At 53.3% G+C, this 16728-nt stretch overlaps 1 protein-coding gene across 7 annotated transcripts in view; it reads left to right on the forward strand.

Annotated features, from left to right (window-relative positions):
• polg (polymerase (DNA directed), gamma) overlaps positions 1-16728 on the forward strand; it is a 19971-nt gene continuing 3243 nt past the window's right edge. Inside the window, exons 1-20 of one of the 7 annotated variants that reach the window (XM_088641469.1) lie at positions 2-221; positions 1210-1810; positions 3271-3469; positions 3747-3914; positions 4477-4623; positions 5538-5617; positions 5844-6026; positions 6432-6580; positions 7858-7981; positions 8327-8548; positions 9882-9999; positions 10327-10413; positions 10687-10797; positions 11386-11546; positions 12449-12502; positions 13086-13203; positions 14511-14646; positions 14964-15210; positions 15702-15824; positions 16316-16484. In XM_088641469.1, the coding sequence (XP_088497595.1) occupies positions 1239-1810; positions 3271-3469; positions 3747-3914; positions 4477-4623; positions 5538-5617; positions 5844-6026; positions 6432-6580; positions 7858-7981; positions 8327-8548; positions 9882-9999; positions 10327-10413; positions 10687-10797; positions 11386-11546; positions 12449-12502; positions 13086-13203; positions 14511-14646; positions 14964-15210; positions 15702-15824; positions 16316-16484 (3168 nt within the window). In that variant the 5' untranslated portion in view covers positions 2-221; positions 1210-1238. The other 6 variants (XM_088641467.1, XM_088641466.1, XM_088641468.1 and 3 more) reach the window with 6 other exon arrangements.

The raw sequence follows: 16728 nt of genomic DNA on the forward strand, positions 1-16728 counted from the left end.
GACTGTGACCCGTGAGCTGCAGGAGTTGCGCTGGGATAGTATTGAGCTGCTGTCGAGGGCTTGCATGTGTTTTCAGAAAGTTCAGAGCTGCACTGGGGATCTGTTGGAACCAGAGTCGTTTGTTCGCACTTGGGAGTTTCGATAAAAAGGGATATATTTGTAAGTGACAACGAGGAAAGACAATCTTGCACGCGAGGTGTCGCAGTTAACTACTGTGGCTGGTAAGTTATGGAGGTTGTACTGCAAAATAAATCCATCGTATTTGGGGGGAGAAAAACAGCAAAAAGAAAACAGGAAGCAAACAATGAAGGCTTGGTAAACAATCTCTCGTAACGTAAATGCTGTGTCGGGCGTGAGAAAAGAAATAGCGGAAATAATGTCCCGAAGGATGGAGATGCTGTGGTACAGGTACAGGTACAGCAGCTGCAGGATTGTGCGCTAACACCTGCTCACCAAACTGCACAGCCTCTCTGCCTCGTTAGGGAACTCTGCGGGGGGGTGTATATTTTGCTTTTCATACGCTTCTTCCAAAGTTACCAAAGTTTCCTCTTGCTGTTGCCAAGATGTAATCTTTACACTTCGACAGTTCGTTCCTTTTGCACTGGGGGTGAGAAGGTTTAACAATCTTGGTCAGTACAGGAATGAGAAAAATCATTGCTATCTCCAGTTTAATATTATGACCCTTCGATAATGCACTGGTTGTCTTTTTAACTCCCCTCGTCCTAGGACCGCATGTAGCGATGTGATCTCACGTGTGTTGAGTGCCCCACAGTCATTTGAACAATTAGGAAGCATTTCCATGTATTGGGAATCTCCTGTATCTCAGATGCCCCAGGCAAGAATTTCCCACAACCCTTCCCTCAGACAGTCCAGGTTGGGTCTAGGCTCTTTGTGGTGTTTTATTTCTTTAACCTCACTGTTTCAAGTAGCTTTCTGAGTAACAATCAGCAAAGGGCTATATGTGCACCCTTTGGTCAAATAACTGCCCTGTTCATGTTTGCTGGGCACCATTCACAGCACACCTGTAAAAGTGTCTTTAGAATAAGCGTAGAGTATTTTTGAAACGCTGAGTGAAGACCAGGATCACAGCTGCTGTGTCCTGTGGCGTCTTACACTTCACGCGCATCCTTCCTCTTTTACAAGTTCTGTCTGCGGTACCGGTCCCGTTGGCCCGCCACACTGATGACCCGTGTCCCTCTCCTCTCCCAGCTCTGCGGGTGCCCCGATCCTGCCGGGCGATGCCGCGTGTGCTGAGCCCACGGCTCCGGGTGCCCGGGGGCCCGCTCCGGCCAGCGGGGCGGTGGGGCAGAGGCCCTGCAGCTGCCTGCGCCCCCAGCCGAGGGTGCTCGGCCCAGACCCGCTTCAATCCCCTCAACATCCAGATGCTGTCCAGGAACCTGCAGGAGCAGATCTTCCGGGGGGTGCCGGAGTGTTACCAGGAGGAGGACGTGGGGCGCAGCATCAGGCACCTTCAGAAGCACAAGCTCTGGGGCCTGAACTCCCCCCCGCTGCCCGACGTGGAGCTGCGGCTGCCCCCCATGTACGGCGACAACATCGACGAGCACTTCCGCATCCTGGCGAAGAAGCAGAGCCTGCCCTACCTGGAGGCGGCCAGCTCTCTGCACTGGGCCGCGCTGCCCCCGCTGCCCGCGCGCTGGGCCTGGCAGGAGGGCTGGACGCGCTACGGCCCGGGCGGCGAGAGTGCCGGCCTGGATTTCCCGGAGGAGGCGGCGCTGGTGTTCGATGTGGAGGTGTGCATGGCAGAAGGACACTGTCCCACGCTGGCGGTCGCTGTGTCCCCCACTGCATGGTGAGGAGAACTATCTGGAGACATTTGTGACTCGTAACCTGTTTGCCCAAAACAGCTTTGGAGACGAAACGAATGCTATTTTTTGCTTTCTTTTTTTCAGAATCTTTCTAAAAATATATATATATACTCCCGTGCCTCAGGGAGTGACCCTGCTGTCTGTCTCTCTTCCTGTTTCTTTTTTCTGTTTCTTATCTTGGTCAAATATTCGGCTAGTGTGTATTGTTTGTTTGGGGTTCTGTAGCATTCTAGTTTATGTTGTGTTTGTGTGTGTGTGTGTCCCAGTGTGTGAGATATTCCTCATGTGATGTGGTTGAGACTGATTTGTGGTGCTCTAGCAGTGCTGTCCGGAGGCTGGCTGGTGTCGGTGTGGCTCGGGTCAGTGAGCCTCAGGACCAGCTGGCTCAGGGGGCTCTGTTTTGGGCTCCGCTCTTGGCTCAGCAGGGCTTTGTGGTGGTAGGAATTTTGGTAGCTGTTTTTTAGGTGTAGCCAATACTTTATTACTCTTTTCTGTTTATCAATAGTGGGTACTGGCCTAGTTTGGCCCTGCACCATTGTTAGGTGTTTTTCTCTGCACACAGAGGATGTTTCTACAGATCTTTCTGTGGGGTGTTTGTCCCATTGAGTGTAATCCTGGTCTGTAAGGGGACCCCACTATTCACTGCCGTATAGGGCAATGGGTTGGATTACACTTTCAAATATTTGGAGCCAGATTCTTGTTGGTGGGTTGATGTTGAAGAGCCTCCTTCTTATTGCGTAGAAAGCCCTGAGTGCCTTCTCCCTCAGTGCCTTCACTGCCAGGTCAAAACTCCCAGATGAGCTGATGGTGAGACCGAGATATGTGTAGCTGGATGAGTGCTCCAATGTGTTGTTGTTGAGTATGAATTTATACCTGTTTCCCTGAGGCCTGGCTTTCTTCTGGAAAACCATAATTCTGGTCTTGTCCAGATTGACTATCAGTGCGCAGGTCTGACAATACTGCTCTAGCAGTGCGCAGGTCTGACAATACTGCTCTAGCAGTGCCAGGTTCTGCTGCAGCCCCTGTTCCTGTTAGAGCAGGAACTTGATTTCTGTGTCGTGTAGTGTGAGACCAGGAGCTGCAGACTGCTCCAACATTTCTGCTACTTCGTTGATATAGATATTGATAAGTGTTGGGCTCAGGCTGCAGCCCTGTCTCACCCCACGGCCTTGAGTGAAGAACTTGGTCCTTTTGTTTCCAATTTTCACTGGACATTTGCTCTCTGAATACATTGATTTAATTATGGCATACGCTTTGCCCCCATGCCACTTTGGAGTAGTTTATAAAACAGTCTTTCATGCCAAATCAAGTCAAATGCTTGTTTGAAATCGACAAAGCAGGCAAAAACGTCTCCTTTGTGTTTTTGGTGGACATGTTTGTCCATCAGTGTGTGTGGGGTGTAAATGTGATGAGATTTCAGGGATCAGCTGTCTCTCTCTCGCAGGTATTCCTGGTGCAGTAAGAGGCTGATTGAGGAGCGGTACACCTGGTCCAGCCAGCTGACCCTGGCAGACCTCATCCCCCTGGAAACTGCTGCCAACTCCAGCCGCCCCCCCGCAGGGCGACAGTGGAGGGAGAGGCTGGTGGTGGGGCACAACGTCAGCTTCGACCGGGCGCACATCAAGGAGCAGTACCTGATCAAGGTGCAGGGAGTCGGGCCACTTCTTCCTGTGATTTGAGACATTTAAATTACTACATTTAAACTTCCCTGTGTACGTCATTGTTTATACTTCAAAATAAACGCTAATGAAATTCAAGGCTCATTGGAAACAAATTTTCAAGCGCATATCCAATAAACTTCAGTTTTCTTTAGTTCCGTTCTTTCAGTGACATTCTTATTAGTGTCTGAGGTGCTGTGGCTGGGTCTCCACCGATGAGCTGAGCTTGTTTTTTCTCCCGGCCTGCTCTGTGGGCGCGCAGGGCTCCAGGATGCGCTTCCTGGACACGATGAGCATGCACATGGCGATCTCCGGCCTGACGGGCTTCCAGCGCACCCTGTGGATGGCCAGCAGGCGCGGCAAGCGGCAGGGCCTGCAGGAGGTCAAGCAGCACATGAAGAGGGCAGGCAGGCGCAGGGAGGGCCCAGCGGTCAGTCTGCGTGGTCATAGCTTGGCACTCGGCCCCCAGTCCATTGCAAAAGTGTGATTTCCACTGTCTTAGTATGAAGTGCAGTGATAGTAGAGGTGGATGCGTTTGTCAATGTAACATTTTTAATATCTTAGAATGCTCTCTATTGTTAAGCATTGCTCTCTTGAATGTTAAATATCATTGCTAATGTATCAATTCTCTCATGTGATTTTAAAATGCTGGGTTCATTTTGACTTTTGAAGTGGCTTCATTGAAATATTGAGGCTTGTCCATTCCAACTCAGCTGGTTGTCCATGCATATATCTTATTAACGCGACTCTGTGTTGTGTATGAATATGTGCGTAACTAACAGTATCAATTCCATTTTCCCAACCTCAGATCTGTTCCAGGGCTTCCAAGATGTGTGTGAATTAACAAGATCTCTCATCAAGTCTGCTAAAAAGCAGCTCCCTCGGTTTCCTCTGCCTAGTTCTGCAGCACGCAGGCGTGTAGCAGAGCTCAGGGCTTGTGAAAGGGGACTGTGTGGGCTGATCGGTCTCCTGTGTGTGTGCTTGACTTGAAGATCGGCGGGTGGGACTGGGTGGACATCAGCAGCATCAATAACCTGGCGGATGTCCACGCTCTGTACGTGGGCGGTGACCCCCTGGAGAAGGAGGCCCGTGAGCTCTTCATCAAGGGCAGCATGAGGGACGTCCGGGACAACTTCCAGGTCAGGAAATGCCGGACAGCAGTGCCGTGCCGTCCCCAGAGCGCGGACGCAGCTCGTCCTCTGAGCCCCCGCCTTGCACTTGACCAACACTGCTGCTGCTTGTCGGGTGACCGGTGTAAGGCCCTGTGCTCATTGCTAATTTAAATTAATATTATTTATTATGTGTAGTGTCATTAATCCAGTTCGGAGCCCAGAGCCCCAACCACTAGCTCACACTGCCAGCTGTAACTTCAGTAGACCATGTCTGCTGCGAGCTATGAGTTATAAACACTGTTTCAACTGTGTTATAAATGCTGTTTCAGAGAAAAGAATGCACCCTAAATGCATCCTTCACCAGCCACTCAAATCCTGAGACTGTGCTTATGAGAACTGTTGAAAATAGACTACAGAGTGGTAATGCTGGCGTCAGTACTATGCTGCTGTCTCCCTCTGCACAGCCACGGCGAGAACCTGGGAGACAAATTTCTTATTTGACCCTGCTTCCACTCTTCTCCTTCAACTTTCCTTATCAGAATTGTTCCTTTATTTAAGACTCACCTGGAGTCCCTGTCATGATTGCTTCGGCTGCTAACATTTATACAGCTAATCTCTGTGTCCAGCTGAGCTGTTCTTATATCTGGGAAATGTTCTGGTCTGTTGAAGGTGAGCTGTGCTTTTCAATTAACATGCCTCACTGCCACTGTGTTTATATGGGTTTACCTTTCACTGTGCTTTGCTGAGGTACCGAATGATACTGCTGCTGCTGCTTATCTAAACCTTCGTCAGGTAGTGCAAGTCAGCCCTTGTGTGCTGTGCTGTAAGAAATCCAAGTATTCTGGTGTAGTAAAGTACGATGAAGGCATGATAAATCAGTGATAGGAGTTGGAAATGGAAACCGCAGTGAGCGGAGGAACGGATCTGTCTGTGTCCGGCAGGAGCTGATGCAGTACTGCGCTCAGGACGTCCAGGCCACGCACCGGGTGTTCAGGGAGCAGCTGCCCCTGTTCATGGAGAGGTGAGAGACCCTGCCGCCTGACCAGCCCCTCCCCACCTCTGTCTGCAGCTGTGCTCCCCTAATCCTGTCTTCCCAAGCTGCAGATGCGCTCGGCAGATGGGCAGGAAATTTGGCTGTGAAGTAAAAAGCTCTTCAAGTGACCCTGTTACAGTTCTCCGCTTGCGCCGTCACCAGACAGCGTAGCGGCAAAGAGCTGCATTGTGACTGTTGCCTCTCCTGGGGGCAGGTGCCCTCACCCTGTGACGTTTGCAGGGATGCTGGAGATGGGTGTGTGCTACCTGCCCGTCAATCAGAGCTGGGGCCGCTACCTTGAGGAGTCGCAGAGCACTTTCGAGGAGCTGCAGAGGGAAATGAAGAAGTCGCTGATGAACCTGGCCAACGACGCCTGCCAGCTGCTGGAGGGAGAGAGGTGAGTCCCCTCACACACACCATACGGAACACAGCCGGGCTCAGCTGCTCTGGGCATCTCTGCGTTGTAACCCGAACAGCATTGCTGTCGGCATGCTGTCAGTGTGTTTGTCTGTGATCTCGATTTAGTTTAGCAGTCGCTCGTAACTACAATATTGTGGTGAACCATCATGAAGGAGCAGGGAAGGACATTTGAAAGGAAGGCAGACGTGTAAAATGCAGAGGGGAGGGGGGATAAAAGTGTGTTTTTGTAACCTCAGGCTACAGTCTGTAGACTTTCCATGAGAAGCAGTGTGTCGGTAAGCTGTCGTTCAGTAAGGGCTCTGTGGTGTGGAGCAGGGTGTGTGCAGTCTGGCTGTGCTGGCGCTCAGAGCGTAGAGCCCACCTGCGTCTCGGTGCCTCGCAGGTACAAGCAGGACCCCTGGCTCTGGGACCTGGAGTGGGACGTCCAGGAGTTCAAGCAGAAGAAGGCGGCTGCCAGGAAGAAGAAGTACACTCCGGTGGACGCGGATGTGACCGCCGTGCCGGCCAGCCCCCCAGGAGACTGCGAGGAAGGTGGGAGCCGGCCTGTTCAGTCCCAGGAGACTGGTGGGCCCTGGGTGTGGAGTTAGGATGATGGGTTGTTTTAAGGGTTTTAATTGCAGCTGGTGTCGGCAAAGGTATTCTAACGCAGGCGATGTTTTAATTAGGGTCTCATCATGTCCCTGCGCTCTGCCTCAGAACGGTGGCGTCCGTGCTCCTGCATTTGGACTCTGTACCATTTCAGATCAGCTCCGACAGGCTCACAGCCTCTTCTCATCCTCTCACTACTGCTGCTGTCGAGCAGTGTGTTACAGGATGAGTAATGAACATTACTGCTTGGTATACGACTTGGTATTTGTGAGAACACTGCTTAATTACCCTGCTTGCCTTAGGAAGATACTCTCAATGCTGATATTTAGTGCTAGTCAAAAAGTCAGATTAAGAGAAAATAACTAGCTAGAAGCCACTGAATTTATATCATGCGTGTATAAAAGAGCTCCCCACATATGCAATTCCTGACTGCTGTTCTACAAGCATTGTTTAAACGGCTGTTTTTATTTTGCTGAGAATTGTGCTGGGAATGTCTAGAGCTGATACTTCTATGACCGGCTATCCAGCAAAGCCCCATTGCAACTGGAAAATTAACAGAGCATTTATTATTGTAAAACTAAATAGACGGAGACAGGGATTAAGACCGAGATTGATGAACAAAGAGCAATAAAGTCCAAACAAGTAGATTAAAGCTGCTCCTCTCTACAAAGTCTGATAAATCCATTAGTTTTAGTCTTCCCACAGGACATTGTGATGACAAATCTTAAACCACACAGGCCTATATATCAAAGCAAAATCACAGCTATAAAATATGAGTAATTCAAAAGTTAGCAGTGCACAAATTAATATGCATCTCAAGTAAGTAAAAATAGTTGACTGGATATCATGTAGCAGATGTTTATGTAGCTTCAGTATTAATCAAGTGGAATACAAGATTAAGTCATTTTCTATCTCTACTCAGTGAAATCATTTGCTTTAAATCATTGAAATTTCAAAATGGTGCTGTACTTCAAAGAAAAAGTATTGGCTTTAGTTTTACCGCTGTGTCTCATATTCCCAGTGAGTGCCTCAAGTGGACTCGCAAGCTGCCACATGATGAATGAGCTCTTAACAGACATTGACAGGCACGGTCTTATCAGGAAGCTCAGGTTACTGTTCCTGTGTGCAGTGAGAGGAGTTGTTGTTGTTGTTCATGTTGACTCCTGTGCCCAGGTGCAAGCGGGGGGCCTGTGGATGATCACCAGTGGCTGTTCTTTCAGATCCAGGCCCCCCGACGGAGGAGGAGGAGATAGCGCCCTCTGCTGGCCGCGTTGCATTGGAGCGGCTGAAGGAGACGGTGAGCCTCCTGCCCAAGAGGAGGCAGCACCTGCCCGGGCACCCAGAGTGAGTGCTGTTCGCACCGGCTCCTCTTGGCAGTGTGTCCCGGTTAAAAACACGTTTTGAAAGCTTGAACGTGTCCGTTCTGCGGCACATGTATGCCCCAGCGTCTTGCGCATCAGTCTGACATCAAACTGTTGAATTTAGGAATTAACTGAAAGGTTTTACATCTTTCTTTAAGAGTTAAACTGGTTTGTAGACTGGGCGAGCAGGGAGCAGGGATCGGGGAGCAGGGGCGCCACACTGGCTGAATCTCACGGCAGACCTGCTGGCACATTCAGGGGAGGAGTGTGGCGCTGTGCTGCCCGCGGCCCCTCAGCGGCCTGCGGCGCTCTGTGTTGCTCTGCTCAGGTGGTACCGCAAGCTGTGCTTGAGGCTGTCGGACGCGGACTGGTCGCCGGGGCCCAGCCTGCTCAGCCTTCAGATGAGAATCACCCCAAAGCTGATGGGCCTGACTTGGGACGGCTTCCCACTGCACTATTCAGAGAAGCATGGCTGGGGCTACCTCGTCCCGGGACGGCAGGACAACCTGGACCAGGTGGAGGACACAGATGGGGCTGTGTGCCCGTACGGGTGAGACGGGGGGGGGCGGGGAGACGGGGAGATGGGGGGCAGGGAGGCGGGGAGACGGGGGGGGGGCGGGGAGACGGGGAGATGGGGGGCAGGGAGACGGGGAGGCAGGGAGGCAGGGAGGCAGGGAGATGGGGACAGGGAGACGGGGAGACGGGGGGCGGGGAGACAGGGGGGCGGGGAGACGGGGAGATGGGGGGCGGGGAGACAGAGGGGCGGGGAGACGGGGAGATGGGGGGCGGGGAGACAGGGGGGCGGGGAGATGGGGAGATGGGGGGCGGGGAGACAGGGGGGCGGGGAGACGGGGAGACGGGGGCGGGGAGACGGGGAGATGGGGGGCGGGGAGACAGGGGGGCGGGGAGACGGGGAGACGGGGGCGGGGAGACGGGGAGATGGGGGGCGGGGAGACAGGGGGGCGGGGAGACGGGGAGATGGGGGGCGGGGAGACGGGGGCGGGGAGACGGGGAGATGGGGGGCGGGGAGACAGGGGGGCGGGGAGACGGGGAGACAGGGGGGCGGGGAGACAGGGGGGCGGGGAGACGGGGAGACAGGGGGGCGGGGAGACGGGGAGGCAGGGAGACGGGGGGCGGGGAGACGGGGAGATGGGGGGCGGGGAGACGGGGAGATGGGAGGCGGGGAGACGGGGGGGCGGGGAGACGGGGAGATGAGGGGCGGGGAGACGGGGAGACAGGGGGGCGGGGAGACAGGGGGGCGGGGAGACGGGGAGATGAGGGGCGGGGAGACAGGGGGACGGGGAGACGTGGAGATGGGGGGTGGAGAGACAGGGGGACGGGGAGACGTGGAGATGGGGGGTGGGGAGACGGGGAGATGAGGGGCGGGGAGACAGGGGGACGGGGAGACGTGGAGATGGGGGGTGGGGAGACAGGGGGACGGGGAGACGTGGAGATGGGGGGTGGGGAGACGGGGAGATGAGGGGCGGGGAGACAGGGGGACGGGGAGACGTGGAGATGGGGGGTGGGGAGACAGGGGGACGGGGAGACGTGGAGATGGGGGGTGGGGAGACGGGGAGATGAGGGGCGAGGAGACAGGGGGACAGGGAGACGGGGAGATGAGGGGCGGGGAGACGGGGGGGCGGGGAGACGGGGAGACAGGGGGCGGGGAGACGGGGAGATGGGGGGCGGGGAGACAGGGAGGCAGGACACGGGTGGCCTTGCCCTCCGCTGCCCCTCGGTCTGGCCTCCTGTCGTTTCCGACCAGTCTGCCCGCTTGCTCGTAACGTTGACAGTGTTCAGCAGTAATGTTAGTCATGTACGTGCTCAGAAGGGGCAGAGGCTGGGGCCCGCAGGAGGGTGGTGACGCGGTCTCGCTGTTCCAGGGCCATCGAGAGGGAGTACCGGGAGCACTGCGAGCGCAGGGGCAAGGAGCAGCCCCCCCGCCTGGACGCCCCGCTGTCGGACAGCTACATGTTGACGGACAGCAGCCTGTGGCAGACCGTAAGATCACTGGGCTTGTTCTTCCCAGCTGTCTTGTCTTTTATTGGAGGAAGAGTAGTTTCTGGATTTCAGCTGAAGTGTAGTGCCCGCGTTCAGAGGGCTTGTTGTCGTGGGGATTTTTGATTGCCAGTATTTTCTTGTTTGCATCTTTCCTATTTCAGCCAAACATGCCAACACCAAACTAGCATGGGGCTGTTTAGGGCTTGAGGCTTGTACAGTAGATGTGTGAAGATCAGTGAATGAGGTCGGATACGTTCAGTAAGTCTGGAGGTGGGAGGTGAAGTGAGGGCAGGACTGCACAGGTGCTTTTCATGCTGTCGCCACTAGGTAGAGGAGCTGAGCCGGCTGGAGAGCGAGGAGAATGGGGCTGAGAAGCGACCCAGAGCGAAGAGCAGAAACTGCGGGATGGCAGAGGTACAGGAAACACACGGGCCGTGGAGTGAGCGTTTTAGCACAGGGCATGTTGCACAGCAAAAGATGTGTGCTGCGAGTGATTGTTAATATCAGTACGTTTAAAATTCAGCCTGTGCAGTATATTATACTTGTTAACACCGCTGACAATATTTACATTCACAAGCATGTCCAGCCACATTAAAATGCGCTCCTGCCTCAACTGAAAGCCAGACTGTGAGACTGTTACCTCGGAGGGCTAGCTGTGTGTTGAGCAGTGGTCGCTGTGTTTCCAAGGAGCTGACGGACCCTTTCTCCAGCAAGAGCCAGCCTTCCTTTCACCATGGTAACGGGCCCCACAATGATGTCAACGTCCCTGGTTGCTGGTTTTTCAAGCTTCCTCACAAGGTTTGTGTGTTCGCCCAGACGGGGTGTTTCCCTGGGTAAGAAACTGCTGCAGTGTGATACAGTCAGGACCCTCTCATTAGCCTGCAGTCAAGTATGAGAAAGACGTGCTGGTGGTTGTACCAGAATATAATACTATATATTGACTATGTTGTGGAGTGCCACAGTCCCTGTTTGAAGAGCTGTGTATCAAAGTAAACTGCTGACCAGGTCCAGGGCAGCTCTTTGATGTCCCTGCGCAGAGCGCATGAGTCTTCCAGGTGTGGTCCAGACTGGATGGACACTCTGTCCCACGTGCCTTTTAATGAGGTGGTAATTAAAGTATTAGAATTTCAGAATGAAAAAGGGTCCTGCTGTTTTTACTGCAGTTTCCACTGACCTGGCAGCCACAGTAATGTGCAGGAATGACAGGGGGTCGGGAGTAATCACACCCTGGAAATCAAATGTGAGAACACGAGGTGGCTTGGCAGCCAAGCTTCCTACAACACAGAGCTGCTCTTACTGTGCACCTCTCAGCGCTGCTGTGGTCTTCTAACTGTCCTCGAAGTGTGACGGTGGAGCTGGAAGGCCTGCTCTTGTTTTTGGCGTCAGGATGGAAACGAGAACAATGTGGGCAGCCCGTTCGCCAAAGACTTCCTGTCCAAGATGGAGGATGGCACCCTGCAGGCGGGGCCGGGAGGGACCGACGCGACGCGCGCCCTGGAGATCAATAAGATGATCTCCTTCTGGAGGAATGCGCAGAAGAGAGTCAGGTAGCTGCTGAGGGGGACTGTCACTGATCCCGTGTCTTCAGTGCTCTAGCTTCTCATGAAGACCCCTTTGACAAAAGTCGACTGGTTGTCAGTACAGCGGGACTGATGAGTAATATGGCCAGTTTGCTCACAGGAGACGTATTCAAGTGCAGCTGAAAGCAGTCAGAAATTCGGCAGGCGAGGCCTTTTTGTTGCTCACACCTGTGGGGTTCGACTAGGCCTGCTTGTAAATGTATGGGGACTGAGACGGTCCGTTTCTGTTACTGAATAAGTGTTAAGAAACATGCAACAGTTCCTTTTCAGCCCAGGTGCACTTCCTGTGAGTGACTGGGAATGACGGTGTGGAGTGGAGCAGCTCACTGCACCCTGGTCACTGTCACCACGGAGGCAGAGGCGGAGGCAGAGCTCGTCTTGCTGTGTGGCCGTTGTGGTTTCATCTCTAGGCATGCCTGGGCAACACAAATCGAATTGAAGACAGAAGCACGAATGCACTGTGTCCTGAGAATGGGGACCTGCAGCATGATGCTGCGCGTGTTCCAGCGCTGTGTCAGAGCTTCTGCCCACACACAGTCCAGACTGGTTTGCACTCAGAGATCGTGGCCCGAGGTCAATCCATCTGTCTTTCAGCAACTTTTGACGAATCACTTATTTTTAGGGTTTTAGTCAGCAGAAAAAGGCTTTGTTGACACACTGTCTTTTCAGAAGTTATGCTTTTTAATGATGCTTCAGTGAAACCTGAATGGTGACAGTGGAGCAATGAAAATGCGACTGTATTTAATTTTGATCAGACAGGTGTCGCTGTAGGAGACCTGAACTGAGCTGTACAGATGTGTGTGTGACTGTATAAAGTAGGGCGGGAGAGCCTGTCGCTAGTAACCAGTGTTTTGCATCTGTCCTGCCAGCTCTCAGATGGTGGTGTGGCTGAGGAAAGGGGAGCTGCCTCGCACTGTTACCAGGTGGGTCCTGTAGCCTTGTGTCATACAGAGGCCTGACCAGGCTCCCTAGTCTCATTAGTCTGAAACCACATTGTGTTCCCTAAATGTCCCTAAAGAGAACCTCCATATAAGTGAAACTAATTCCTTGTTTTCTGGGACTGATTTTGTTACTAGCAACCTGCTTCTTATACTGTAGGTATCATGTCTCAGGTCCCTATATGAAACAGTAATTAGATCCACCAGCAGCATAGAAAAAAAATATTCACTGGAGTAATCTTTAAGAAATCCTCTAATTCCAGAGTATTGATGGAGAATACACTTATACTCTATTGTAATCATTAGTGGTAAATTAGTTGTACAGTTAATTCAAGTGCATTTTGATGTGTAGATCATTAATTGCCTGGGTCTGGTGTGGTCAGGTGAAGGTTTGAGTCAGTGGTTTTGACCCTGTCTGTGTCTTTGGGAATCAGTTCCAAGAGCCGCTCCTTGTCCGGAGGTGACACTTCAGCTGGCAGCGCAGTGTCCTGGACAGGCGTCTCTTTCAGCTGAATAATTCAAGAGTCGAGACACTGCTGGTAAAAGTCGCCCCTGTGTCTCCCCCCAGGCATGCCGATTTTGACGAGGAGGGTCAGTACGGCGCGATCTTGCCCCAGGTCGTCACTGCTGGCACAGTGACACGGAGAGCCGTGGAGCCCACCTGGCTGACCGCCAGCAACGCCAGGGTAAGGGTGTGTGCTGTCCCCACTCCGGCCTCGCGCCAGCTCGAACCCGGCATCGCAGCTTTACTGGAGGAGTTTTCTGCAGAGCTCGGCAGCCGAAATCCGTTGGTTTGTGGGAGCATCTGTGAGTGCTGCTGAAAGTGCTGGTAGAGCTCAGAGCCTTGTCTTCATGGAACCCGTCTCTGTACTCGGGTACATTTCCACAAGATAAGAGCGATTCGTTTTGTACTTTGGCTTGGCCTTGGCTGATGTTAGGATGGGGGTCAGAGCTCAGGATTTGATTTGTGACAGTGTGATGGTGCTGAGGCTGTGATTTGGGACGGGGGTCAGAGCTGAGACTGTGATTTGTGACGGTGCTGAGGCTGTGATTTGGGACAGGGGTCAGACCTGAGACTGATTTGTGACGAGGGTCAGAGCTGAGGCTGTGATTTGTGACGGTGCTGAGGATGTGATTTGGGACGGGGGACAGAGCTGAGACTGTGATTTGTGATGGTGCTGAGACTGTGATTTGGGACAGGGGTTAGAGTTGAGACTGATTTGTGACGAGGGTCAGAGCGTCGACTGTGATTTGTGATGGTGCTGAGGCTGTGATTTGGGACAGGGGTCAGAGCTGAGACTGATTTGTGACGAGGGTCAGAGCTGAGGCTGTGATTTGTGACGGTGCTGAGGATGTGATTTGGGACGGGGGACAGAGCTGAGACTGTGATTTGTGATGGTGTGAGGGTGCTGAGGCTGTGATTTGGGACAGTGCTGATGCTGTGATTTATGAAGGTGTGAGGGTGCTGTGACTGATTTGTGACGGTGTGAGGGTGCTGAGACTGTGATTTGTGACAGTGTGAGGGTGCCGAGGCTGTGATTTGTGACAGTGAGGGTGCCGAGGCTGTGATTTGTGACAGTGTGAGGGTGCTGAGGCTGTGATTTGTGACGGTGCTGAGGCTGTGACCTGGGATGGAGGTCAGAGCTGAGGCTGTGATAAGGGAAAAGGGTTAGAGCTGAGGCTGTGATTTGTGACGGTGTGACGGTGCTGAGGCTGTGATTTGTGACGGTGTGACGGTGCTGAGGCTGTGATTTGTGACGGTGCTGAGGCTGTGATTTGTGACGGTGCTGAAACTGTGATTTGTGACGGTGCTGAAACTGTGATTTGTGACGGTGCTGAGGCTGTGATTTGTGACTGTGAGGGTGCTGAGGCTGTGATTTGTGACGGTGCTGAGGCTGTGATTTGTGACGGTGTGACGGTGCTGAGGCTGTGATTCGTGGCCCCGACCGCAACAGCTCTGACCGCAGCCCTGTGCTCTTGGTGTGCACGGCAGCGTGACCGGGTGGGCAGCGAGCTGAAGGCTATGGTGCAGGTGCCCCCAGGGTACCACCTGGTGGGGGCGGACGTGGACTCCCAGGAGCTCTGGATCGCCGCCATCCTGGGGGAGGCGCACTTCGCCGGGATGCATGGTAAGAGGTGCTCACAGCTCGTGTTTGTGTTCATGTCACTTCACCTGAAACAAGCACGCGCCCTGTTGCTGAAACAGAGTGCATTTCCTGAGTTTCCCACGTGCTCTGAGTGATTTCCACCATGTCATACGGACCTGAATGTTGCACTGCGTCTTGAAGTGAGCTCCGACGTTTCCACTGTGAGCCGTGGGCTATACGCCAGGGGCTGTAGAATTGCTCAGAGTTGCTCAGGTTGTGCGTAAGCGGGCAGCAGCAGACCTGCGGATCACAGGCCACTGCTGACAGCCGTGAGCTCTGCATGGATATTGTTCTGGCAGGGTGCACGGCGTTTGGATGGATGACTCTACAAGGCAAGAAGAGCCAGGGTACCGACTTGCACAGCCGCACTGCAGCAGCTGTGGGCATCAGCCGAGAGCACGCCAAGGTCATCAGTTACGGCCGCATCTATGGCGCGGGGCAGCCCTTCGCCGAGCGCCTGCTCATGCAGTTCAACCACCGGCTCAGTCAGGCGGACGCTGCTGCCAAGGCCCGGCAGATGTACGCCGTCACCAAGGGAGTCCGCAGGTGCGCCGTTTCTCCTATTCGGTGGCGATTTTCACTGTACAGAGGGGCCGTACCAGCTCGCTAATGCCACTTTCACAAAGTGTTTTTGTGTGGGAGCTTGTAGTGTTTTTTGTGCTGCGGGGTCAGTTGTGAGCACACCAGGGTGGATACTCCGGGCAGACTACAGGAGGATAACAGTTGATAACTCTCTGACCTGCGCCAGCTTTGTGGGCTCAGCCTTGGAAAAGGCTGTTATTGTTTCAGCTGTGGTATTTCTTAAAGAGGTGTTGTGTTGTAAGACAAATCATTACAGTTTTTTCTAAATTTGTTTTCAGTTTTTTTCTTGAATTCCCCACATAAAAGTACTTTCAGGACTTTTAGTCGCTCGTTATGGCCATAGCTGATCCCAGATTCCCCTCCTCCTGCATGGGGTGTTAATGGCAGCAGTGGCTGGAATGGGCATTCCCCGGCATCCTAACACACTACCCGGAGGTCTGTGCTCTGGACTGCAGGTACAGACTGTCCGAGGAGGGGGAGTGGCTGGTCAGGAAGCTGGGCCTCACTGTGGACAGAGATGAGGATGGCACCATATCCCTGCAGGAGCTTCGCAGGATCCAGCGGCTGGCCAGCCAGAGGTGAGAGAGTGCAGCGCAGAGCCGGGCCGGGTACAGCTGTTCCACATTGATCCCCCGTGTAGAGCATGTGCATGTTGTGCATGGAACGAAAATGTTATTTCCCCATAAACGTTCTTATATTTGTTAGCACTTGAGAGGAGGCCACAGCCCATCTGCCCAGTTCAGTCGTTAACAGTTAATTGATCGGAAGATCTCATCCAGCTGGCTCGGCAGCTTGCTCCACACCCCACAACTTATTGAGTACAAAAGTGCCTCCTGTTCTTGATTCATAATGCTCTTCCATGTAGTCTCCACTTGTGTCCTCTATTTCATGGTTTCACTTTTCACACTGAAGAAATTTGCTGGATTGACTTTGTCAGTGCCTTTGAGGATTTGAAATAGTTGTACCGGGTCCCCTTGTTGTCATCTCTAGTTAGGACTATAGTTTTTTGGATTTTTTCCTGTTTTTACTGGCCCATCTGAAATGTGTGGCGCCGTGTTCCCCTCGGCAGCTCCGCGGGGCGCAGGTGGGAGGTGGCCGCTCAGCGGCTCTGGGCGGGCGGCACCGAATCAGAGATGTTCAACAAGCTGGAGAGCATCGCCCACTCGCCCGAGCCCTGCACACCGGTCCTGGGATGCCGCATCAGCAGGGCCCTGGAGCCCAGTGCAGTGAAGGACGAGGTGAGGAAGGGGCGGGGGGCAAGCTGGACACTGCGTGTCTCGTGTGTTGGACAAGGGTTAAACTGGCTACCAAGAACAACGCATGGCTTTGCATTCCTCTGCTTCCTGATGTTGAAAGACAAGTCATCTCCGTGTGCCTAAATACACGTCACAAAGGAATAATGACATCCGAGAATCCAGCGCTTTACAAATGTGTGTTGCATATTTAAGTAAAATACATTTTGGATTCATCCTCTTGGTTAAG

The sequence above is a fragment of the Lepisosteus platostomus genome, chromosome 7, assembly GCF_059453375.1.
Source record: "Lepisosteus platostomus isolate fLepPlt1 chromosome 7, fLepPlt1.hap1, whole genome shotgun sequence".
Taxonomy (NCBI): domain Eukaryota; kingdom Metazoa; phylum Chordata; class Actinopteri; order Semionotiformes; family Lepisosteidae; genus Lepisosteus; species Lepisosteus platostomus.